Consider the following 26,869-nt stretch of genomic DNA (forward strand, 5'->3'; position numbering starts at 1 on the left):
AAATATGCTATAAAATATGAAGAAGAATTATAAAGGATGGAAATGCAGCCTACAAGATTTATATTACTGTAATAACAGAATTGAATTGATTGTGATGAACAGTACTAGTAAATAAATAGAAACAGAACTGCAGCAATTTCTATTACACTGAATATTAAAACAGAATGTGAAGTATTACATTGCACTACAGTACAGGGTCCAGTTTAAAGGGGGGGGTGAAATGCTATTTCATGCATACTGAGTTTTTTACACTGTTAAAGAGTTGGATTCCCATGGTAAACATGGACAAAGTTTCAAAAATTAAGTTGTACATTTGAAGGAGTATTTTTGTTCCCAAAATGCTCCTTCCGGTTTGTCACAAGTTTCGGAAAGTTTTTTTCGAGTATGGCTCTGTGTGACGTTAGATGGAGCAGAATTTCATTAAATGGGTCCTGAGGGCACGTCTGCCGGAAGAGCGCGTGCTCCTGTATAGCAGAGCACTGAGAGGCTGAGCACAGACATTCATTCACTGATCAGAGCGAGAGCGTTGCGAAAAGTCACAAAAGAAGTGTGTTTTTGGTTGCCAGGGCAAGACACCCCTGCACAGATTACCAAAAAAAAAAAAAAAACAGCATTAAGGGACCAGTGGATGGAGTTTATTTTTACAGAGCATCAACGGAGTTGTGCAAGTGTTTTTGTTTGTTCCCTGCATTTCGAAGATGCTTGTTTAACAAACAAGGCCCAGTTTGACGACGGATTTGCGTATCGTTTATTTCTTAAGGATGATGCAATCCCAACGAAAAAGGGTCACGATCGTGTGTTGGAACCGCAGGCGGTGAGTAAAATTGCTTAAAATATCCCTGCCTTCTTCGCGGGGGCCAGCCGCGAATAGTTGTCATGCGCTGACAGCCAATCAGACTGCAGCAGCTGGCCAAAGAGCGGAAATTACATCACAGCCAATCAGATTTTTTCATGCATTCATTTGGACCGGGGTTCGAATCCCACTCACGCAGGTCTAAACTATTATTAAACTCAGCTTTATGCTTTTTAATAAATAAAAAAAATCTAACATTTAACAACACCTTACAGCTACAAAGTTTTTGAAATTTATGTCTTTCCTTTTTGGATTACAAAGCAAAGGATTATATAAAATAAACACAGTAAAATAATGCTAGTATACATTACATGATTATATAAAAACACAAATGGTTATATTAAATTACTTTTCAAATGTAAATTGAAGAAAATTTAATTTAACTGAGTAATATTCAAGTACTGAGTGAAAATTGATTGATGGAATAATGTAAGTCACACTTAAGATAACTGATCAAGTAAGAGTTTTCAAAACCATAGACACTGTAAAATATTAGTCATATGAAGTGGAAACAGCACTCGTGAAGCAATTTGTATTTTTCAGTTGTGTTTATTAAATGCTTTTAGCACCTTTTAAGATCAAGCCAAAATAATTAAATAGAAAAAAGAATTCTGACAATATAAATAGATATTACAATCTCACACTGAAAAATTAAAATATACAGTATATACATGAGTTAAATATTGCTAAATAAGCTGCAAATTAATATCTCGTATTTTTCTTTAGACTCTTTCCAGGTCACCTCTTTCTCAATGCCCTGATGTTGGTAAATAAAGAAGACTTTAGCTTTACTTTTTTTCAAAAACTTTTTTGAACTTATTTCAGGATAGCCTGTGTGTGTGTGTGTGTGTGTGTGTGTGTGTGTGTGTGTGTGTGTGTGTGTGTGTGTGTGTGTGTGTGTGAGGACTGTTTGGATCCTGGCTAAGTTCCATTTCACAAAATCTGCACAAGTGAACAACGTGTTCATCTCCAGGCCTTTCGTGTTTTTGCAGTCCCGTTTCTTTGTGTCCTTCAGTTCAGTCTAAAGTGCTCCATTTCCATAAAGTCTTGGAATGACATCCTGGTGTTTACTTCTCTGCAGTCGTGTTTAATGAAGAACTGGTGTTCAGCAGTGTGGTCAGTTGCTTGACATACTGTGAGGTGTAGTTTTGTGGTCAGATGGAGCGTGCTGTTAGGATGTCTTCCTGTGGTGTTTATTAAGCAAGTTGTCGATAGGCTCAGCGTTCGTTGTCCAGTACAAACACCCTGTCAGCAGTCTTCACAGGTCGGGTACGGCCAGCACAGGCAGATGTGACATACATGTAGCTCCTATACAGAGGGGAAACATGTGATCAATTCCTGCATCATGAACATTCAGAGTGAGGCTCCACATGAGACCCATGAGATGAGGACAGCGAGGACACAGACAGAGAACCAGTGGGGTCTACAACAAGCTGAATATTGAGTTTAATGTGTAAGGAAACAGAGTTTCTTCAGGTTTATGAAGGTGAAGTTAAGACCTTTTTAAAACCAAGCAAATCAAATTTGAGGAACAAATGAGGAAAAACACAAATATGTTCTGTAAATGGAAATGTCTGGATAGTAGTATTAACTTTAGAGTTTGAAAACACAACTTCCAACAGATATTCATAATTTAATTTGACAGAAACACACTGAAAGCCTCTGCTGCCAGACACTACAACATTTCATATGTTACTGTATGTTCAGATCATGCTGCAAAACAGGCTGTTCTTCCTCAGTGTTTTTGCCTTGTTTTCCAGTAAACATGCATAAGTATTATTAAATAAAGATACATTTACTGGAGATACAAAATTACAAAAAAAATAAATAAATTGTGTGCATGCTTTACTAATTTGCTGGCAATAGTAAATCGAGGGAACGCTATAGTAATCGTGTGCACGTTTTAGTACATCGAGGGAATGAATTAGTAAATCATACACACGTTTTAGCCTTATATTTTTTCCTGCATGTCATGTGCGAGGCTCCTTAGTAAACTCATTTAATTAGTGTTACATTTTTCAAGACTTCATTTTACATTTGCATCATAAATTACATATTGATTGAAAGATATCTGCACTGGAAAACAAGACAAAACTCAGAGGAAGTGATTCATTCCTTTCAAACTTTCTTAAGGCATTAATTTGTGTAAGGGTAAATTAAGACATTTTAAGACTTTAAAACCTGCAGGAACTCTTGTGTGTTTGTAGTTAATGTGTTAAATATTCACCTGTCTCTGACTGAAGATCTGCTCGGGTCCCAGGAAAAGATGACAGCAAAGACACAATCAGTGAAGAAGCAGTGCTCTCTGAAAGAACAACAACAATATAGCAATATTAAAAAAAGGAATAATTATAACTATATTACAGACACAAACAAACACACTCACACACATAAATAATACTTAAATTGATACACATAATATTATATATATATATATATATATATATATATATATATATATATATATATATATATATATATATATATACGTGTGTGTCTCTGTATGTGTGTAAGCATTGGGACTGTATGATATTCACAAATAAAAGTTTTTAAATCCTGTAAGACTGTATGCAGTTTAATTGTAAAACTATAGTAATCTTGCTGTTCTTGGCAGACTGATATTCATTTAAAGTCTCATGACTGTCCTGTAAATATAATGCCAATGCAATAACAACAATAGCACATTTATTGTTGTGATTCTACTAAAATAACATGGCTAAATTATGGTTAATATAGTAAAACCATAGTCAGAAAACATTTTTGAACTGTGGAATACATGTAATCTCATCACAAAAGTGAGAATAATGTTTACTTCATTCATAATTCAACTTGTAATCAACAGATGACATGTTAATGATGACAAACAATAGACAGAAACTTAAATCATGGCTATGTTCATTCATAATTTGCAAACAAATCTATCAAGGCTGAACTATAGTAAACCGTTTAGAAACGAGCAAAGTTTATCAACGTGATTTCATCATTAACGGTAACGAAACGTCAGCTGATATCACGTAAAGTATCTTACCTTTGATAGACGCTTGAGAATGCGTTGAATTTAACAACGGAGCCGATCGCTGTTGTGTGTTTTCTTCTTCTCCTTCTTCTGCGAATTCAAACTTCCCGCGGTGCCGAAAACCGGAAGAGCGCCACGAGAGCGCTAGCGGCCGAAAGTATATTACATCCGTAGTGGTTTAGCACTACCATTGAGAATGAATGGGAAACGGTTTAGGGCCGTTTAGCTAAACAATTCAAGGCCGCGGCGCGGGTGCGTCCGCTTCCCATGCCGGAGACCCGGGTTCAAGCCCCGCTTGGAGTGAGTCTTTGCTGCTGCTGCTCTCGTTCAGTTTCAGCCTCGGGATCTGATTTTGATTCATAAATAAACGGCTGAATCTGACTGTTAGCCATGGTTTGTTTTGGATGATGTTTTTTTCCTCACGGTAATGTCACGCCTCCAGCCGGTCGTGTTTTTCCGGGAAAAATCGGTACAGACTATCTTTCTCTTATGAATATAATAAAACTAATGACTTTTTGGAGTTATGAAGGATGCAGTACTACTCTATAGGTACTCAAGATTAACAGGATATTGAGTGAAAACGAGCATTTCACCCCCCCTTCAATAACAAAGGGTCCATGTGTCAGACACTTCAATATCTTGAGGCCACGACTTAGCTTATCTTGAGGCCAAGAGTTAGCTTATCTTGAGGCCACGAGTTAGCTTATCTTGAGGCCACGAGTTAGTTATATTTTTATTTTTTTTGTGACCAGAGGGGCTCCGTAGAAAATAAAACAAACTTGCCTTTACAATTAAAAACACACTGTCTCCTCAACATGATGCTATCACACCAACCAGAGCGTCTGTGTGGGGGGGTGGGGCCATAGACAGTAAAAGAAATGGACACAGCGACCCCATTGGAACTCAATTGAGACAAATGAAGCCCAGTTTTAGCGTTTTTTAGCACTTCCGTTTCTGACGCGCAGACTCAAACGAAGCTTGACGACGTCAGCAACCTGTCTGCCAGATGTAAATCTTCTAAGTGGCTGTGCGTGCAAACTGCCATCGTTAATCTTGCAGAGACGGCGAGCTTGAGCGGGGAGTTCTTTGTCGTGAGTGAGCAGGAGTAAGTATTCTGATTAATTATTTTGTATAGTATTTTAACATGTAACGCCAGTACGCCATATTAAGTTAATTGCCTGCGAGCTTCTCCTCCTGTCTGTACAGTAATGCGACAGAGAGCCGAGTGGTTATGACGCAATCGTTAGCCTATTTTTACAAAAACTGTTTATACGGGGCTATAATGTAACATAGAAGGTAATGGAGCCCTTTATACATTGTCGTGTATCTTTAGATATAAATAATGGACAAACAGAGTCTTTAAACGCCTCAGATGTAAAGTTATTCGCTGTCAAAGTGACACCAAAATGAATGGGAGTCAATGGGAATGCTAACGCAAGTGAAGTTCTGCTAAAAGATGGCAGCCCCCACCCGACTTCAACTTAACAAGTTACTTATGTTAAACAAAACAGAAAAGTGCCCTATTGTATAATCGAACGTTTTGATGCGTCCGGGTTTAAATAGCATTCAAATGTAGGGGATGGAAAGTAAAATTGAATCAGCTGCATAAAACTTCGACCGCACCGGCTGCCATCTTGGCCTCCCCTCCCTCCTCCACATTTCATTTATGGGTAAACGGCTGTGGGCACGTCACTCAGTGGGCGTTGTCACCTTTCAAACTCGATTTCTTTGGTCCTTGTAATTAAGTCGCATCATATTTTTGTATCATGAGTATGGGTGAGGATGGTACAGTAAAAGATCTGTTGTTTATGTTGCCCCCCTGGCCTGGTGAGTGTCAGGGGGGATGATTGTGATTTTAAATCCTGTATATAGAAACAATGAGACGAAAACTTTAGCTTCTGTTCAGCTCAACTGCAGTATTTATTCTGCAGCATTTGTCTCATAATGGTTTTAAGTTCCTCCCGGTGCTCAGCGCCATCTAGTGACCTCTATAAGTATCAACCCACCATAGTAACAAGTACAATACAATGAAATTGGCCTCTTCATACCTATTTAGTAAACATTATCACAAAAAATATATATATATATGGGTGTCTACTTTTCCCAGATTGTTCACCTCTTCGACAAATGGCTGTACAACAAAATGTACTAACTCAATTACCTTTATTTTTTTTATTTTTTTTATCTCTTATGCCTAACTTTGAACACCCCTTTTAAGCCTTTACACTCTCCCCTGTCTTTTAATGTCTCCTGACATTTGACTGTATGTCTTAAGATGTACGTGAGTCTGTGATATGTCAGTATGCATGGGTGAAGCAGTTGTAATAGTAAGGGTGTAGATATGTGAAGTACGGAAGAGGGACAGTATTGAGATTACTTTGGGGAGGGTAGTTTGGCAGTAATGAGTTTATCCCTGCATTCTGCTGCTGATAAGATGGCTGTCCCAGTGTACCATAGGTGAACAGTTTCTTTGGCTTGGCTGTCCTTTGGGATCTTCTGACTACCTCCACCTCCAATTGGTGTTCATCCTCCCCCACTTGCATCCTGTCATGTTGCTCTTCCTCCACTTGATGTTCATCCTCCACTCTGAAGTCCTCAAGACCTCTGTCCTGTGTGTGTGATGTGTTCTAAACATGCTCCTGGGTGTCTATGCCTTCTCTGACAGAAGAGTGAAACTCAGGAGCTTCAGTCCTTAGCCTCTGATCAGTCTGAGGGTGATGCACTGCTTGATAATGCTCTGCCTGTTGGGATCTCACCAACCTGTAGCATGGAATCTTCTGGTAAGTGTATTCCTCATCAGAGCTGTCTGTGTTTTCTTCATGAGTATCTGCAATGGTTTGTTTCTGTTTTTTTAACTTTGTTTTTCCTTTTGAACATGGTGCAGGAAGTGTTTCCTCTAGTGGCAGTTCGTTCACTGGCAAAAGTAAGTTCCTGTGTAACACACGGAGGGTTTTGGGTCCTTTCTCAGGTTGCACCTTATAAACTGGTCCATTATCAACTCTCTCCACAACACGGTGTACTGTCTGCTCCCAGTAAGCGCGCAACTTCCCAGGCCCCCCTCTCTCTGACAGGTTTTTTACCAGCACTCGGTCGCCTGGCTGAAGAACAACACCCCTGACTGCTCTGTCATACTGACTCTTTCCTTTGGCTGACGATTTTTCACTGTTGTTTGCAGCAATTTCATATGCGGAACGCATCCTCTTTGCCCACTTCTGTGCATATGTCTGTCGATTAGATGACTCAGACTCTGTCTTTGGTGGGAACAGTAAGTCAACAGGTAAGCGTGGAGGTCGACCAAATAAGAGGAAGAATGGGGAAAAGCCGGTGGCCTCATGCCTTGTGCAGTTGTAGGCGTGCACGACATGGGGCAGGTGATCTTTCCACTGACTCTTTTTTTCCTCTTCCAGGGTACGCATCATCTGCAGAAGTGTGCGGTTCAGTCTCTCCACAGGATTACCTTGTGGGTGGTACGGTGTGGTTCTTGAATGACCAATACCAGCCAGCTGCTGTAACCTGTTGAACAAACTGTTCTCAAACTCCTTGCCCTGATCATGGTGGAGCTTCTCCGGATAACCATAGCGAGGGATGAAGTCTTGAAATATCTTATCGGCTGCTGTTTTTCCCGATTTGTTCCTTGATGGATATGCTTGAGCAAAGCGCGTGAAGTGGTCAACGAGGACCAGGATGTATTCATAGCCTTGGCTTTGCTCCAGGTGGAGATAGTCAATGCTCACTAACTCAAATGGACTGCTTGTGGATATGTGTTCCATTGGCGCTCTCTGTGGAAGATTTGGTCGTTTCTGTTTAATGCAGCTGCATCTTTTGTTTACATAGTCCTCTATTTCCTGCTGCATATTTGGCCAATAAAACCTCTCGCGGGCGAGATGAGATACTTTCTCTGCACCAACATGGCCCATGTCATTGTGGAGGGTCTTAAGCACCAGAGGTTTCCACTTCTCAGGGAGGACAAGCTGCCTGTGTTGTTCAGTCCACCTATAGAGAATCCCGTCATCCACTTCTAACTTATTCCATTCATACAGCAGTCTCCTTGTCTCTTTCCTCATGTTTCTTTTGTCCCTTTTGTTGGGAATCCAGTTTTGAAGTTTTAGGGAAATAACTTCTGAGATAGCAGATTCCTCTTGCTGTGCTGCCTGGATGTCTTCTGATGGAACACTGGAAATACTCGCAGATGGCACAACCTCTGCACTTCCACCTTCCAGCTGCAAAGCTGCAACCCAAGGTACGTCACCTTCTTGAAGGGCTTTGCTGCCTTGCCATACCGCAGACACAATCTCAGGTGACATGGTCTCCGTGTGGTCTTTCATGCCATCCTGAAGTTTCACAGGATACCTTGACAGTGTATCTGCGTCAGTGTTGATCTTCCCTGGCCTGTACTTAATATCGAAGTGAAAGTCGGCCAGTTCACCAACCCATCGGTGTCCAACGGCATTTAGTCTGGCAGTGCTAAGGACATATGTCAAAGGGTTATTATCCGTGAAAACTGTGAATGTTGGAGCATAATACAAGTAATCACGAAACTTGTCACAAATGGCCCACTTGAGAGCCAAGAACTCAAGATTTCCGGAGTGGAGGTGGTAATTTCTCTCGGCAGGTGTAAGAGTTCTGGAACCATATCCAATGACCCGCAACTTGTTGTCCTGCCGCTGATATAGCACTGCTCCTAATCCTTCGTTGGACGCATCGGTGTGCAGTATGAATGGAAGGTTAAAGTTTGGATAAGCTAAGATGGGTGGATTCGTCAACATGTCAACTAGCTTGGCTACTACATCCCTGTGCTGTGCTCTCCATGTGATCAGGGTTCTGGATGGGAGTTGTCCTTTATCTACTTTCTGAGCTCCAACTTTACTTTTGTTTATCTGATTTTTGGAGTGACTTCCGTCTGTTTCCGTGGGTTTCTGTAATAGTTCAGTGGCTTAGCAAGTGGCTTAGCAAGTCAAGAGAAGTCTTGGATAAAGGAGCGGTAGTACCCCAGAAACCCCAGCAGGGACTTGACATCTCCAACTGTGCGAGGCTCTTTTTCTTTGAGTGCCATCACTGCTGCCAAATCCTGTGGATCAATCTTGACTCCTTCCCCAGACACCAGTCGGCCGAGGTAACGAACCTCTCTTTTAAACAACTCACACTTGGTTGATCTAAGTTTGATGCCGTGTTCTCTCATGCGACTGAGAACTTGTCTGAGGTGATGTATGTGATCCTCAAAAGACGTTGAGTAACACAGCACATCGTCTAGGTATGGAGCACAGCATTCATCTCGAATACCTTCCAACACACCCTCAATACACCTCTGGAAAGCTGCAGGTGCGTTCGTCAAGCCAAATGGTATCCGTATCCATTCATACAACCCCCAGGGTGTACTGAAGGCTGTAAGGTGTCTGGATTCCTCGCTCACAAATCCTTGGTGGTACGCGCTGCCTTGATCCAGGATGGAGAACCATGTGTTGCCCCCCAAACTGTCAAGAAGGTCTTGGATTCGGGGCAACGGATGACGATCTGGAATGGTCTTCTGGTTCAGGCCTCTGAAGTCTACACACAGCCGCAGACTCTGGTCCTTTTTCCGCACACAAACAACCGGAGACGAATATGAAGACACAGATTTGCGGATCCAACCTCTGTCTAGGAGATTCTGCACATACTCTTTCACCTCCTTATATAGGGGTTTAGGTATGGAGTTATAGCATATTTGAACTGGGTTGTTGTCTACCACATTAATTTTCAGCTGTAAGTCAGGTATACAACCGATGCCTCCTTCTTCTTTTACAAACACATCAGACTCCTCGAAAAGCATCTGGCGCACCATCTCCTGCTGCTGCTGATCAAGATGTTCTAATTTGACCGGGGGGTGCCACTTTTCTTGTGTGTGAGACTCTACTGAGCTGTTCGTTCTGCTGCTGGCACCGCTGCTTGGGCTAACCTGTGCGACACATGTGTAAGTATCACTTTTCGACTTTGCTTGTTGCTTAGCCGGGGAACAAAGATTGACTGGTTTGCTGTCAACCATTTCTTCTATACAGCCTAAGACTGTCCTTGGTGGCAGAAAAATGTCATGCTTGGTGGAGTTGCAGATGGAGATTTTCACCGCTTTGGAGGCACCACCGGGCACATCAACTAATGCAGGAAATAGTTGTAATCCCTCCGGTAAGACACTTTCTAAGTTGGGTTTAAAAAGCATTGTTCCTCCCTGTGGCCATGATCTGACACGACACTTCAGTTCACATATTTGGCTACTTGGAACTGTAAGACCTTTCTTCCCCACTCTGATGGTGTCATTTGCCGGCTTTGTTTTGGCTGGAGTATCACTAATTACGGACACAATAGTTTCAGCTGTATCTCGATGGAGCTTTAATGCCTCTGCTAGCAAATCACTAAGACTGACACTTTCTGGCTCTTCCCGACTCTCTAAAATAATTTCCTCTATCACATTGAACCCTAGCAACAGGCCACTAACACAGCTCTGACTCACTAGCATGGGTACATTAATGGCTACCTGACCATGTTTTACACTTTTGATTTCCACCAATATTTCAGCCCACCCTTCAAAAGGTACATCTGTTCCATTAGCAGCTGTGATTCTGAGTGTATTATCTGGTAGTAGGTCTGTGAGTGGCTGGATTTTAATGTCAGGTAAATGTTCCTTTAGCCAAGACTTTTCCAGTATCGTAACCTGAGCTCCACTATCTAGTAGTGCATCAATCTGCACACCATTGAGAGTACAGTTTAGCAAGCACTTTCTGCCTATCAGTTTTGCTAAATGGTTTCCTTTTCTTACTCTGTGCTTCGATAGTGATGGACAATGAGTGGGAGTTATGAAGTCATGGCTGGTTACAGAAGCAGGGGACTCTGGCTCTTGTTTGGTCACTGGTGGTCCCTCCCCAGTGACCCCATCACATTTCCCGCTGGCTTATGTTTTGACAGGCAGCCCACAGCTCTGTGCCCTTCCTGGCCACACCTGAAACAGTGGTTGCAGTTTGCAGTCCCTTGAGCTAAACATGACTTGCATTTTCCCCTTGTGACAGACTTGGGTGGTTGCACGGTACTTAACGGATGGGCCTGTGACGGCACTGGAGTACTGGCTGTAGGGGTGAGAGCCTTCTCTATAGTTTTTGCTAAGGCAGAGACATGTGCTGTCAGTTCGTGTATAGCTGTGCGGTTAGCCTGGACTTCGGCTTGCGTTTGAAGAACGCTGGCTTGAACTTCAGCTGGAGGCTGGACTGCGTGTTGTCTCTCCCGTTGTTGTGTGGCATTTACTGTGACTGTTTTGGTTTTGTGTGTCTGACCTAGGCATGCCTGTCTCTCAACCTCTTCACTAACTGACTTTGTCATTATCTCTAAGATGAAATCATCAGTTATACTTGTATTGGTAAGGAGGGGTTTAAGGTCTCGCCTTACATGTGCATATTTCTCACTTATCCCCTGATACAGCGAGTGAAGAAATACCCCATGGACAAGTTTGTCGTCATATTGAAACTCTGAGCTACCTTGCTGAGAAGCAAACAATATTCTCTGTTTAAGCCCCATTAACCGGTACATGAAATGTTGTGGGCTTTCGCTGTCCTGTTGTTTGGTATTGCTAAGCTCCTGAAATAGCTCTGCACTACTCTTGTCTCGTAAGTGTGCTCTGAGGAAACGTTTAAGCTCAGCTACAGTTAACCCAACTTTGGTCGTCAGCATGTCTTTGAAAGTACCAGGCTTAATTATCTTTAGAACAGTACGAATTACTTCTGCCTCAGAGAAATTCTCAGATATCCCTTCATCAATCTGCCTACACAGTGAGCTATAGCTAACATCAGAATCTGAGTCAGAAATCTGGCCACTGTATATCTTGAATTCTCTTCGAGGCAGTAAAGCAGCAACATCTGTCAGCTTTATCACATCAGTTACCTGGCTGGCTACAACTGATAATTTGTCTGCCTTAACATTCACAACTGAAGGTGCCACTAATGATTCAGTCTCTGCCAGTAACTCACGTTGCTCTTCTGCAGCCGCTGGAGGTTGTTGCAGTTCAGTGATGAGATCGTTGAAGACTAGCAGGCGGGTCATGCCTTGGTCCTCTTGACTTGCCAACTCGTTACCTTTTAAAAAGTCCACGATGAAGTCATAGAGTTCCACCTCCGTTGCATCATCCCCTGGTAGATCTTCCCCCACCTCATCCTTGATTGAGGCTGCCAGCTTGTAGAGTACATCTGTCTTGGCGGAGCTGATCAGCTGATGAAGCTGCCTCTGGATTCCCCTACGCAGTTCTTGTAGCGCAGACATCTCTTCCCCTCAGGAATCGCTGGTGTAGCACGTTGGTCCAGGAACTTGATGTCAGGTTCATTTATTGGTGATTAGCTGCCATCAGGACAAGGCGCTAATCCCGGACGAGCCCCCAAAATTGTTGCCCCCCTGGCCTGGTGAGTGTCAGGGGGGATGATTGTGATTTTAAATCCTGTATATAGAAACAATGAGACAAAAACTTTAGCTTCTGTTCAGCTCAACTGCAGTATTTATTCTGCAGCATTTGTCTCATAATGGTTTTAAGTTTTGCTCAGCGCCATCTAGTGACCTCTATAAGTATCAACCCACCATAGTAACAAGTACAATACAATGAAATTGGCCTCTTCATACCTATTTAGTAAACATTATCACAAAAAAAAAAAAATATATATATATATATATATATATATGGGTGTCTACTTTTCCCAGATTGTTCACCTCTTCGACAAATGGCTGTACAACAAAATGTACTAACTCAATTACCTTTATTTTTTTTTTTTTATCTCTTATGCCTAACTTTGAACACCCCTTTTAACCCTTTACATTTACTCTTGCAGATGAAGTTGTCAATCAAAACGTTGACACATCATTTTAAGGTAGGTAACGACGCCCATAAATAGCGCTGGGTCTAATTAATTTCTAGTAGTTGTTTGTGTGTGGGTTTGTGAAATGCTAAAAACTGCGAAAAGTAAGTTTTTAAATCTAAATGAATCAAATAGGATTGACTCAGAAAAGACGCCAACAAATGCACATCTTCTTTGTTGTTGTTGTTGTTTTTTTGTTCCCATACTACATAATTTTACTCATTTGTATTTAGCAACGTTTATAATTTTATTACTTAGAGTTAAAGTTACTCAAGTGTTCAATTAAACATTCAATTATTAGCTTTACAGTTCTCACTTAAAGCTGAAGTGAGCCTGAGGTTCAATCAAAAATGAAGTAATCGTGAAGTTTAAGCTCAAGGCACACACACACACAGTAATCTGCATTTCACTTCTCAAAGTATTAACATTCCTAAAGACGCATGTGCTTTTTCTTGCACTTCCAGCTGGGACTCACAACAAAGATTCTGGGACTCACAGCAGAGATTCAGTACAAGACAACAATGCATCTAGCTTTACAGTCCATCTCGTTTGTGCTGTCATGTCTCTCTCTTGCATTTCTTCCCGACCTGAGTAAGCGTCAAAGTAAGCTGTACTAGAATCATGAAGAGTGTGAACATGTTAGATCAACACATGTCATCAACAGAAGCTCAGACCAGGATGAGAAGCAGCCGCAGCCAAGGAAAAGTGTGAATCAGGAGGTGGGGACACACTGCTGTGTTGGACAAAATAAAGGACTTTTTCCAGATCTGTGACAGTGAAGGAAAGGGCTTCATCACACACACGGATATGAGGGTAAAGCAGGGGTCCTTAAAGGAGACATTTTTCACCACTTATTTTAATGTATTCACTTCACATCATTCATTGCTTTATATAATGAAACAGCAAATGCTGTTTTTGTGTTTAACCATTCTATTTTTGTTTTTGGTTCATTTTTTAGTCTTTCAAATTTTGTTTTTTGTTTTTTGATACAATGATCATAATAGGCTAGTAGAATATCTAGATACCAGAAAATTGTGTTGATGTATGTTTTCCATCTATTTCTCCTTAAAAGCTACACAAAGAATTGTCACTTGTTACCACTGAGGAACTGGAGAGCATCTTTGGGAGAGTTTTCCTTTGGATTTAGTATGTTTATCATCTCTTTCCAGAAAGGGGAGCTCTTCAAAAATGATTTGTTATTTGATACAATATTTTTAGCACAGCAAATGAATCTTTTCTGTGTTTATTGTACCCAGGTAACTTTCTTCATAGACGGAGAATCTCCATGACGGAGGAACTAATTACTGCACCCTCTGAAAATTTCAGCATGTTGATGGAGAGCTTGGGTGCTAGCGATGTGTTTGAGGAGTCTTTACTGATGTTTTACACTTTGCACTGTACATTGCTTTGCAAAAAATGCTTTACATTTACACTTTATATTGCAGCAAGTACTAACAGTTTTCTCTTCATTTCAGCCCGAGTGAGGCTTGCAGCCTGTGGGCTCAGCTCAGGAAAGATGATGAAACAGCTGGATCTACTCAGATGAGCTTGGTACATGCTCATAGATCCTGTAAATCAGTGTTTTTCAAGGTGGGTGGTGGTATTTCAGGTGTGCTGCCAATTACAGATGGAAGGATTACTCCTCTCTCTTTTGCTAACTGTTATGATTTAAATGGCTACTGATTCACAAAAGTTTGAAACCTTTCATATCTAAAGTCTGTGCATCATTATTGTGCATAGTGTTTCATACTTCTTAAAGGCTTTTCAGTTAATCATGTTTAAATGTGTGTTCTTGTGTTAGTTAAAGCCCACTATGCTATATCAGATGGATTTGTTAAAGCAGGAGGCATCACATGAAAGGGCTTGAGAAGTCACACTGCCTGCATTTAAACCCTGGCACACACTGACTGCACAGCAGATTATCAAACACCATCAATTCACTTTCTGCAGAGTTTATAGCCTTTCACCCCTGAACTGTACAATTTCATAAATAATCTTGACACTTAAAAAGTATGAATTTCACTGTATTAGGTACAAACAAACCAAAAGGCATCTTCAAAAAACAAAACTGAAGCTTTTTAGCCATTTACTTACTTTTAATCAATTCACTTGTATGTTCCACAGAGAAATATTACACAACAGTTCCTCCTAGTGGCCATTATACCTTACTGCATTATTTCTTTGCCCGTTTTGATTTGATAAAGAACACATTTTAACAATATATATATATATATATATATATATATATATATATATATATATATATATATAATTTTGTATACATTCAACCATTCAAAAAAAAGACACAATTTTTTTTTTTTAATTGTGCTTTGACTGTGGCATTGACAAACACAGGCATTGACTGTAGTGCGGACTGAATTTGGGAGACAGTCATGTGTCTCTTCATTTATAGGACACTACAGGCCAAGAAAGGTGAGGCCCTGATACTTACATAGTACAAACAGGATTGAGTTTAGCATTAATACAATTATTATCGTCTTGTTTAGGACATTTACATTTAGCTTGAGTCTGATTTCTTTATTTTTGTTCCACAGTCTGTACTCTTATCCTTTTAAGCAAGGTAGTGCAGCATTACCAAACAGTTTTTCTGTAAGTCAGATGGTGTGGTGGTCATCTATGACATCACAATGGAGGACAGTTTCAGATCAGTCCAACCCTGGCTGACCAGCATACAGGAGGCCGTAGGTGACCCTACACCTGTCATGATTCTTGGCAACAAATTGGACAAGGAGAAAGAGAGAGAAGTGCAGACAAAGGAGGCTGATATGATAGCAGAGGTGTGGACATCTCTTATGATGTCAATCACACAGTATATCATAGTAAATTATTAATAATACCTAACATGCTCTGTCTTTATCTAACATCCCCTTGTTCAACACAGTAAGCACCGATTAATAGTATTTGCTATATTTGATAGGAAGCAGACTTGAATTTTCTATGAGTGCAGTGCTTATACTGGAGCTAATGTGATACATCTGGCCAGGTAAGAGCTCAAAAACACACAACTGCAACATGTTGTTAAAGATTGACATATTTTGTTAAGCTGTGATGTTTGTAACACTTCAGCCAGGGCTGCAACCCACAAAAAAATTATATAACTGAGACAGCTACAGTAACCGACATAATCTTCAAAGTGCAATCAAAAATGTGACTTTGCTGATTGTGTGGATCTTATGTAGTTTATTTACTTTGAAATGCCCAGTAAATGTGCCTGCTGGCAGCCAAGTTGAGATCACATGATCAGCCCAATGCTACTAAGTTTATCTCATATCTCCACTATAATCAGACACTTTCAGCTGTTGAATAAATTGGATATGAGATTATTGTACAAGTAAAACATATATATATATATATATATATATATATATATATATATATATTCAACTTTAATATGTATTTATTATTATTATTATTATTATCTTAAAAGTGTTTTAATGAACACTGATATGTGTACAACTTGTTTATTTTGTTATTTTATTGTTGTTGTTTTATTTATTTTAATTCATGCTTTAAGGGTCCTGAGGGAGCAGGAAGACAGAGTATGGGTAAATACTAAAGATATTAATTTGCTGTCATATCAAATACATTTGTATATGTGTCCAGCAGATGGCAGCAAAGCTCTTATTATACAGAGTCTTGTCCTTGAGTCGCCACAAGAGAAATGTTCTCATTTTTATTTTCCAGACAAAAAATGTTTATTTATTTAATTCACAGCTACATTTTGGCTACAAATCTCATTTGAATCAGTGGGTTACACAAGTTTGTATAATTCTGAAATGCTTGTAAAGAACACATTAGTTTACATATATTAATATAGTATATTAGTAGGGCATTAAAACATACAAAACATATAAACAGTTTACCACACAGCAAAAGTTTGCAGCTGCACTTTTATGTGTTTATACTTCAATACCGATCTATTCCTTTGGTGACAGTAAAGGACTGAGATTGAAAACTTGACTATACAGAATTGTTAAGTGAATAATAGAACTGAATCAATGGAGTTCACTTAGCAAAACTGTAACGGGATATTAACATCAAAATAAAATAAGAAAAAAAGAGCGCTCGATGAAGAGGATACTTACCTACAATCACCCGAAACGAACCTGCAGCTCCACACTATCTCTGTCAGCAGTGAGAAGATGTAATGTTGTGTGCAGCTTTGTATGACTCGGTACTGCAGGGAAGAACAATCTCCGACCAAACGAATATTAAAAGAATCATAAATTAGCAGGACATAACCATTTTTTCATGAATGACTGAAGCATTTGTGTAGATGAAATTGCTGTGACGTCACACAACAGTCAACTGTACTTGTTTTATATTAATAGAGAAAACATGAGCTGCACTGGGTTCTAATGTTCTGTTAAGCATTAAGTCATAATATGTTGTACAAATTTTAAAAAGTGATTCATATGATATGGATTATAGTGAAGATGTATTTTAAACGTCTTACAGGTTGTTGAACTACACAGAACTCAACACTTTTACAGCCTGATGATAAATGATGCATATAAAAGTAAAATGCCCAGCAGACAAGCATGCATATTTATTTACTGGTTAAAAACACACTTTATAACATATTAACAATGTAAATAACAATAACTATTAATTTAATAATTATTTTATTAGTTAAGACAATTTTTTTGTTCAGCATTTATCCACTTACAAATCTCTAGTGCTTACTGCAGCGATGCTGAAGACTGTTAAATCACTCACGGTCATTTGGTCATATGTTTAAGATGTCTTCAACTATCACTGTGGTTGTGCTTTAACGTAAAATCTTAAGTTTGATTCCAGGGATTTTTGTAATGTCTCATTGAAATACACAAAAAAAGTCTGAAAACGTTTATTTTTATTGATATCAACAAGGCCAAAAAAATACAAAACTCTCAAAGGCTTAAGGGGGGGGGGGGGTTATAAAAAGCAGAGTTTTAACATATACATATCAATATCACTCAAACTTTGTTCAGATTTGTTGAACCGAGGCAGTGGATGATCACTGAGCCGAATGCCCCACGTCTTTGTTTGACTCCTCCTCCACATCATCATAATCTGTTATTAAATACAAAATATTAAATCAGGTCAAATGTTGTTATTGGATGAATATTTAAAAGTCTTAACATGAAAACATTGGGTTATAATAACTTACCCAACAGGTTTCTCACATCTTCACTGACACTCATCACATCATCATACTCCTCCTGAACTCTCTCTGATCAAGAATGACAGAAAAACATGTCATATCAGTTTATAAAACACTTCATCTGGTTTGAAGGATCATTTTTCCCTTCAGTGACTTTATGACACAGAGCACACATCTGAGGCCTAGTCTACAATACACTGGTATTTTTATAAACAGTTTTCCTCCATTAAAAAAAGAAAAACTTTTGAAAATGCAAATACACACTATGAATGAAGTGCTGTCAAGAGCATGTGGAAGTTGCCAAACCATCAAGTGCCGATATAAAAGACAATAAAGCCTTGCTGTCTAATCCAAAGCCTGAAAAAAGTGTGCACAGCTACATCACAGGCTAAAAGTTGCTACACAGCAACACTGCAATCAGAGTTTCTGGAAATATTCACTCTGGAAGGAGTTTTTAAAAAGGTTCATGTTCAGTGACCTGAAACTCTGTGTGTTTACGAACGACCAAACCACACAGAAACAGCTACAGTTTTGAAAATACCCATGTTCCTGTGGACAGGGTCTAATACTTGTTACATGTTTTCTGTCCTTGTCTGTTGTGTGCCTTGTTTGTCTTTATTGTTAACCTCATTAGTTGCCATAGCCACTCATTTGACCACACCCATCTGCTTGTTGCTATAGTAACTCATTAGTCTCTTGCTCTCCAGTGTATCCTCCTTATTTTTTCTGTGTTCTTTTGTAAATTTTATGTGTCTGGCTTCCGGTCTCATCTGCTTCCAGCTATTTTTAGCTGTACAAAACAGCTCTTTTTGCTGCTTGATATTACAAACTGGAGTGTCTTACCTTATCATTAATGTATTTAATGTGTAATCTTAATTATTAACACACTGGTTTGTAGTGCATAAAATGTTACTGTTTACTGCACAATGTTATTTTTCTCATTATTTCCCTAAAACAGCTAATGAACCAGAAGTCTCACATTCACAGAAAACGACTTACTTCTGTGTTGAACAATAAGGTGGATAAATGTCCCTTGTGTTTCCCTTGGTGCTTGTTTTGCCTGTGTTTAGCATCTGTGTGTTTTTTGTTTCCCGGTTTTCCATTTTTTTTCTCTCGTTTACTTCTATTAAACTGCAGTTAGATCTGATCTCAGCCAGCTTTCTCCAGCACATCACAATACTCATGTAAATATGTGAAGGGTGATTAAAAATGTAGTTCTGTGCATCTCACCTGTTAAACCTTGAGAGCTTGGTCTTTTAATGATGACATCATCATAATTCTCTGGTGCGTTCACTACACATGAAAATATGAGTCAATTTAAAGTGTAAACCAAAAACCCATTAAGGCAGGAATTTTAAATATTATCTGTAATGATCTTGATTGTAGAGTGATATTAATTTAAAAAAATGTATAGAGTAAAACACCTTTTTTGATATCAGAGTTGTGTTCGCTCGTCATGACATCATCATAACTCTCAGGTGTGTCTTCTACAAATTCACACATTTATTACATTCAGAACACATTTGAAATATCTATCTTACATTTATTATAATATTTTGATTTAAAAATATATTATGTACTATTGTAGAATAAGAGAGTGACACCTGTCTCACGATCTGGTTTCAGTCCATCAGTGATGACATCATCATAGTATCCTGGTGTGATTTCCTTCATCATCTCTTCTGCATCAACACACAATATGTTTGGATATAAAAGGCAAAATATGTCGTTGCTGCATATCATAAGCCTGAAAATGTATTATATGTCATCTGATAATGAATCATGTGATCAATTTAAAAGGTCACTGACCTTTTAGGCCACTGCCATTGATGACATCATCATAATATGCAGTATTGAACTCTTTTGCTATAAAAGGAGAGTAGTCTGTTAATATACAAGTAAACAGCAGCATTTGAATAGTATTGAGTCAATTATCAAATATAATATGGAATTACTAGTTACAGTTGTTCATTATGAAATTATTATTATTATTTTTTATTTTTTTTGTAAAATGTGGAATGATTATGTGCTTCAGCTCTCTAACCTGAGAGAAGCTCATCAGCATCTTCATACCCAGAATGCAGTTCTTCAGAGATGAGACTCCCTGTTAAAGAAGAGCAGAACAGTCAGAAACATGTTCATCATTACAAACAGACTGAATCCTCATTTCCTTTCGATTCTAAAACATTGTGTTAGTGACAACACAACAAATTACTTTATTATTTAACACAATTACTTCATTATTTAAAGTATTCAAGAAATAAATACCATGGTGTTTAGGCCTATTAGCAAAAACATGACCCCATTTCTTACTGCCTTCCAGAAATATACACAGGAAGAGACAAACACACACACACACACACCTGCATCTACTGTACATGTACAAACATATAAGTCCCTGCTTATGACCCTCTAAAAATACACACAGGAAGAGACACTGACTGACACACACACACACTCCCTCTCTCTCTCTCTCTCTCTCTCTCTCTCTCTCTCTGTCTATCACACACACACACAAACATGCACCTGCAGCTCTGTGGTTTTCTGTCAGGAATTCTGTGGTTTGAAGCAGGAGGTTTAACAGGACTAATAATAGATGAACATCAACTGTCTGACAGACTCTTATTAATGATATTAAATGAGATTGATGGCTCATGTCTCACCCCTCTGAGTGAAGTGATTGTGTCTGTGCTGAATCTCCTCATAAACTGCCTCAGACATCGTCCTGTGTCTCCTCTTAGAGAGAGCTGTGAGTGTAGACAGACAAACCTGCATCAGTTCACAACACATGACTGATCACACACTGAATAAGACACAATATGACAGTCTCTGGATCTCTCCTACCTCTCCTCATCACTCTGTTCTGCTGAATCAGTATAAGCAGTGGCACTAAAAGCAGTAAGAGCACAACTCCCAGAACAATCACAAGCACTGGGAGAGACACTGGTGGAGGAGTTTGTGGAGGAGAGACTGATGTGGAGCGCACTGAAGGAGAAGATGATGATGTTGTGGCAGGAGAAGTGGACACTGACACATCTGGCAAAACAGACACAAATACATTCAAATTATGAATACATAAAATTATCTATATTTGAACATTATTCTTCAGTGTTTGTTGTGACCTGCACAAGTGAGTCCAGCGTGCTCTTTGCGGAAGCAGTCAGTGTTGTTTTTCAGGGAGAGAGGACAGTCCCACAGGTGAATCTCATTCCCTCTGCACTCGACTCTATTCAGCCACACAACGCCTTCAACAGCACCAAAGACTGAATACCTATCAGCCCTCAGTGCTGCTCCACAACCCAGCTGCCTGCAGACCACCTGAGCATCGCTGATGTCCCACTGATCATCACAGACTGAGCCCCACACAGCGTTATGATACACCTCCAGCCTCCCAGAGCACTGGCCGTCCCCTCCACTCAGTCTGAGAGGAACATGATCTAAAACACACACATCAGCACTGACCAGCTTCAGCACAACATTTACAACAAAGTTTAAAGTGGTTAAAATAATAATTCACTTATAATAAACTTACTTGAACACTGTCTCTTGTATGGAGATGGTAAGGTAGAACATGTCAGAAAACTTTGAGGTGACTCACTAATCTGATCCTCTAAGATTAAAACATTAAATTTTAATAAACCAATAAATAGAACAAAATAATTAAAAAAGACAAAAATAATCATATTTAAAAAAACAAAACATGACAATTTAAAACCAACTTAAAGCAGTTAAATATCATCTCACTTGAGCAGGTAATGTTGGCCACTTCATCCTTACTATTACAGTCATTCTGTCCCCAGGGTGAAGATGGACACTGCCACAGATATGAATCATGTGGTCGACACTTCACTTTATCCAGCCAGTTAGGAGCTGACTTCACTCTTGCTGCAGATTCAGACAAAACACCAGATCTTCCACAGTTCAGCTCTTGACAGATCAGACTCACTGTGTCTCTGTCCATCTGGTTCCAGCACACATTACCCCAGGATCCATTGTAGAAAACCTCCACATTCCCTTCACAGCCCTCAGTTAACCTGATCTCTTTAAACTCTAGATGGAAAGGGATGTGCATTAAAATAAATGCAATTCAGGTAGTGCTTATTTTGAAATAAATAACTAAAAAAACTGGTTAATTCAAGGTTTATTCATGCTGCCTGCACTGGCAGCATCTAAAATACTATGGTATCCTAATGTTAATGACATGGTATGCTATCAGCAATTGCAACATGCATTAGCCTTTTTGGTGGGAAAAACAAAAAATACATTAATGGAGAACATTTCCTCTTAGTTATCGTAATACTGTTACTGACATTTAACCTGGCAACATATGTTATCAGCATTTGCAACATGCATTAGCCTTTTGTTGAGGGAAAAATTACATTTCTGGAGAGCATTTCCTCTAGTATACTGTTTACCTGAGCACACGACTCCTACATCCTTCTTGTGTTGACAGTCATGTTTTACCCAGCCTGGAGAAGAGCAGCTCCACAGGGACGTCTCATTCCCCTCACACTCCACCTCATCCAGCCATATGTGTCCAGAACCAGGACCAAACCAGGCTGGTACCTGCTGGTTACTGAGGGCCACTCCACACTGCAGCTGTCTGCACACCACATGAGCATCTTTAATATCCCAGGAGTCATCACACACTGTCCCCCATGAGCCGTTGTGAAAAACCTCCAGCCTCCCTGCACAGTCTCCCCCAGAACCCACCAGCCTGATGGATCCCCGACCTGATATTCAGAGAAAGAAAAACACATTATTGGTCACGAACAACTGAAGAATCTGTCCAGATGTTGTTCTTCTCACCGATGCAGGTGATTGACAGCTGATGTGTGGAGCTGCAGTTGAGAGTTTGTGGAGAGCTGCAGTTCCCCAGATGAGCTTCACTCCCAGAGCACTGGAAGCCCGTCACACACTCATGACTGTGTTCAGGACTGGATGAAGAGGAGCTGGAGAAGTTCAGCACAGAACCACAGCCCAGCTGTCTGCAGACCACAGAGGATTCAGAGAGACTCCAGGAGTCCAGCAGAACTCTCCTCCAGACCTGATGGATGAAAACTTCCACCTCCCCCTCACACTGTCTCTCTCCAGACAACCGCACCAGACCATCATGAAGAGTTAGAGAGGAATCTGAGTGAAAGATCTGACATTTTACTAAAATACTGCAAATGCTTTATATCAATATAACATTTATATAAGTAAATTCAAAATTTAAATAACACAATCATTAATCTTCAGTAGGAAATGTATAGGAAATAAATATTGTATTTTGAATAAGATTAAGTCTTCCAATATCATAATGTCAGTAAATGCTACAGTAATATGGACTCACTAGAGCAGATGACTCCAACATCTCGTCTGTGAGAACATTCAGCTCGACTCCATGAAGAGATGGAACATTCTGAGAGTTTTGTTTCATTCCCGTAACAATCAAACACATCAGCCCAGATTTCATCATTTCCCTTTCCAAACCAGTCTGATCCCACAACAGACACAGCAATCCCACAATTCAGCTGTCTACAGAGGACACTGGCAGCTCTCATATCCCAGCATCACACACTGTGCCCCATTCATTGAGGAACTGACGTTCAACTCGACCAGAACAGATGTCAGGACCATTGACCAGTCTGAGATCAGTGTGACCTACAGGAAATTAAAACATATTTAAACAAGACATAACAGGATAGTTTAGAGGGAAGAACTAACTGTTTATTTTTATTGCTGTTGTTGTATTACCATTCATAATGCATAACATGCTCAATAGAAAAGTTGAACAATTGGATTTTAGTATGTTTAGCGATTAAAATGTTGTATTAGATTTATTAACTGACAGGATAAACGGTGACATTTTACCAGAACATATCAGTCCCACGTTGTTGTCTTGAGAGCACTTTATGTCATTTGAAGTTGGACACAATCGAATGGTTGATTCATTTCCTCTGCACTGAATCTCTTGTGTCCACATCTGAGCGTCTCCTTTGCCAAAAGCAGCTGCTCCCAGCACCTGTACAGGAGCCCCACAGTCCAGCTCTCTACACACAACCTCTGCATCCTTCTGGTCAAAGGCAGCGTCACACACTGCGTACCATGTGTCCCCATAAAGCACCTCTAACCTCCCGGAGCACAGGTGAGGTCCATCAGCAAGTCTTGTAAATCGTCCATAGTTTATGGTTTCTACATATTTGCATAATACATAAAACCAATTAAATTAGAGTCATGGTGAGTGAAGCTGTCTTACTGTGAATGTTACAAACAAACAACAACTGTGAGTGATTAAATCCTTCGACTGAATATTGTAAACAAAAACTTGGGTCATTTCAGCATCACAGCTTCACAATTAACCCTAACCCTAAATGCATTGTTTATAACTAGCTCAGAAACAAACTGTATAACATTATTGTATATTGCATATGTTGTGTTAAGAGAAGAAAGGTTGATAAGTGATTAAACAATGAGCTGCATGAAATCACTTACCTGAGCATCTGACTCCAGCATCATACTCATGATCGGCACAGTAGCTATAATGTTCACCCCATCCACTTGATTCACAGTCCTTCAGTGTAGACTCTGATCCTTCACACTGCACTACATCCATCCAGATTTTTCCTGATCCTCGTCCAAAGGAAGAATATCCTGTTGCTTCTAAAGCCTCTCCACAGCTCATCTCTCTACACACCACTGCAGCATCAGTCAGATCCCAGTTACTCTGACACACTGTTCCCCACTGACCATCATGAAGAACCTCCACTCGTCCAGCACAGCGACTGTCACCATTCACCAGCCTCACATTCACACTGTCTGTCCATTAGGAATACATCATAAAATTAGCATACAACAATAAAATATTAACCATATAGAAGTTATAAGAATAACATGTAATTGCATAATTGCATGTAAATCAATACAATATAGAATGTTTAAAAATATATATTGAAATTAATTTGTCCCTGAGTATATTTACTAGCAGTGATAAGTGTAACCACACACACACACACACACAAAGACCACAAATATGCTTAAAAAATTATTAAAAGAATATGGAATAGAGATGTTATTTCTTATCTTTTCTTTTTTTCCTTTAGCTATCTCTTAATTCTGAGTGTATACTTACCGGCTGTAATGAGTGACACAAATGAAGATACAAAAATATATGCCAGATAGCTCTCCATTTCACTATACTCTCAGACAGTTCAGAACACAGCACAAGTTTCTCCTCTGCTCCCTCAAACACACTGAAGAAACTGGCTCCTGTCAGCCCCCTAAAGAGAGAGAGAGACTCACAGCTGCCAATGACACTCACTGTTACCTTATTAGACACAACAGAGGAAATCATCAAACACAATCAGGGACAAATCAGAAAGCTGCATTTTTATTTTCTCCATATATATCAATAAAGTGTGAGCGCTGATGAGCGGGACTCCTCCTCCAGCGTGAGAGACACTTCACTGAGGACAGACTCGTGTCAGTCAGAAGTCAGTGTGGAGATAAAGTCACACTAAACTTAAAGCAGATTGATACAGAAACACTGCAGCTTATATTCAGCATCAAAACCTGAACCTGAACACAGCACACACACAAGCACTGATGACTGACTTCTGTAAGTCTGAATACTTCAAACACTTACACAAACTTACTAGAACCAATTTCTAATGGCTAATTTTAATGAATGTACCATTTTAATCATACCATTTTAATATCATTTTAAAAGTTTCTGGATAAATAATGCGTAATATTATTGTAAGTGGTTTTTACAATTTTTTTTCTTTTATTATAAAATATGATTACACCATAGTGTAAACTATATTTTGCTAAAGATATTCTGAGGTGTTTTTAATAAATGAAATATTTACTTTCATTAAGTAGGCTATAACTGTGAGAATAATAAAATAAAAGCAGTAATCATGTGCGTTTAACGCTGTAATGAAGTATTTATTCCAGAAGATGGCAGCAAAACGTTTTTTATTGTAAAGAGGCGCAGACAAGATTCTTGTCACTCTCAACTTCTCACTAGTTAAAGTACTGTACAAGCAGCCTGTCTTATATGTAATGCCATTTTATAATTCAATTAAACATATAAAAATATAAAATAAATATATACACAAAGAAAAAGAAAGAAAGAAAGAATTCAACATATTTCTTTATGTAAAATTGTATTTTCCCCACATTTATTTATTTTTCATTTATTTATTTCCGGATTTATAAATTATTCGTATATGTATTTATGTAAAATTTTAAAACAATGTGAAAATGTATAAATGTTGACATAAATACATATATAAATAAAAGTGGAAATTAATGTATAAATAAATGAAAAAAAATGTAAACATTGAATTATTCATACAAGGAAATATAGTACATTTTATATTTTGCTGTAGATTTTTTTTTCTTAAGTATTTTTTTAATGTATTTCTTTGTAGATTTTTGCATTTGATCAGTTTTCAGATCACGAGAGAACAGGAGTGATGAAACGAGGAAGCATCAATATTGAAAAGCACCTTATATGAAGCAGTTATCTGATAACAACAATTTGTTCGGTCACTCAGATTTTGTTTTGGAATACCAGTTTATAGTATTCAGGGATGAACTTTATATAGTTTTTTAAGTCCATCTCTTTGGAAACAATAATAGCTCACTGTCTCAGTGATTTCAGTTTGTTCCTCAGCTCTGAATACACTATGGTTGGTTATATTTGTTGCAAAAGTGTAATTAACAAGATTCTGTTTTTGGACATTGTTATATCTATTCCTTTTTCTATTTGCTATTAGAATAATATTCATGCTGATATTAATTGGCCACATGTGTGGTCGCTCCCTCAAATTTTTTTCCTAATGAATAAAGTTAAAGAAATATCTTACAAAATAATTCACAGATTTAACCGTTAAGCATTACTTACAAAAATGTTAAAATACCATTGACACATCATGCTGTTTTTGTGAATATTTGACAGAAACTTGAAGTCATTTGTTTAGGGA

The 26,869-nt window shown here is 39.0% G+C and overlaps 2 protein-coding genes and 2 long non-coding RNA genes across 4 annotated transcripts in view; all 4 read right to left on the reverse strand.

Annotated features, from left to right (window-relative positions):
- Positions 1–22,610, reverse strand: part of LOC113073032 (scavenger receptor cysteine-rich type 1 protein M130-like) — a gene marked incomplete at its 5' end in the record, with an annotated part of 34,907 nt that extends 12,297 nt beyond the window's left edge. Inside the window, 2 exons of the mRNA XM_026245905.1 lie at positions 21,639–21,944; positions 22,310–22,610. Coding sequence (XP_026101690.1) covers positions 21,639–21,944; positions 22,310–22,610 — 607 coding nt within the window. The remainder of the gene's footprint in view (positions 1–21,638; positions 21,945–22,309) is intronic.
- LOC113073016 (uncharacterized) lies at positions 1,387–4,115 on the reverse strand. Its single transcript, XR_003280430.1, has 3 exons — positions 3,882–4,115; positions 3,081–3,158; positions 1,387–2,161 (listed from the first exon to the last, which is right to left on the reverse strand). It is a non-coding gene; the product is annotated as an uncharacterized LOC113073016 (long non-coding RNA).
- On the reverse strand, positions 17,780–18,455 carry LOC113073022 (uncharacterized). The gene is made up of 3 exons (XR_003280437.1): positions 18,436–18,455; positions 17,901–17,963; positions 17,780–17,803 (listed from the first exon to the last, which is right to left on the reverse strand). It is a non-coding gene; the product is annotated as an uncharacterized LOC113073022 (long non-coding RNA).
- An 803-nt stretch (positions 22,611–23,413) lies between the features above and the next one.
- LOC113073010 (scavenger receptor cysteine-rich type 1 protein M130-like) lies at positions 23,414–25,191 on the reverse strand. The gene is made up of 4 exons (XM_026245891.1): positions 25,009–25,191; positions 24,372–24,695; positions 23,751–24,071; positions 23,414–23,540 (listed from the first exon to the last, which is right to left on the reverse strand). The coding sequence occupies exons 1-4, from the start codon at positions 25,064–25,066 to the stop codon at positions 23,437–23,439; spliced, it is 807 nt and encodes a 268-aa protein (XP_026101676.1). The 5' UTR covers positions 25,067–25,191; the 3' UTR covers positions 23,414–23,436.
- Between the last annotated feature and the right edge of the window lie 1,678 nt (positions 25,192–26,869).

The sequence above is a fragment of the Carassius auratus genome, unplaced genomic scaffold (genome assembly GCF_003368295.1).
Source record: "Carassius auratus strain Wakin unplaced genomic scaffold, ASM336829v1 scaf_tig00011242, whole genome shotgun sequence".
Taxonomy (NCBI): domain Eukaryota; kingdom Metazoa; phylum Chordata; class Actinopteri; order Cypriniformes; family Cyprinidae; genus Carassius; species Carassius auratus.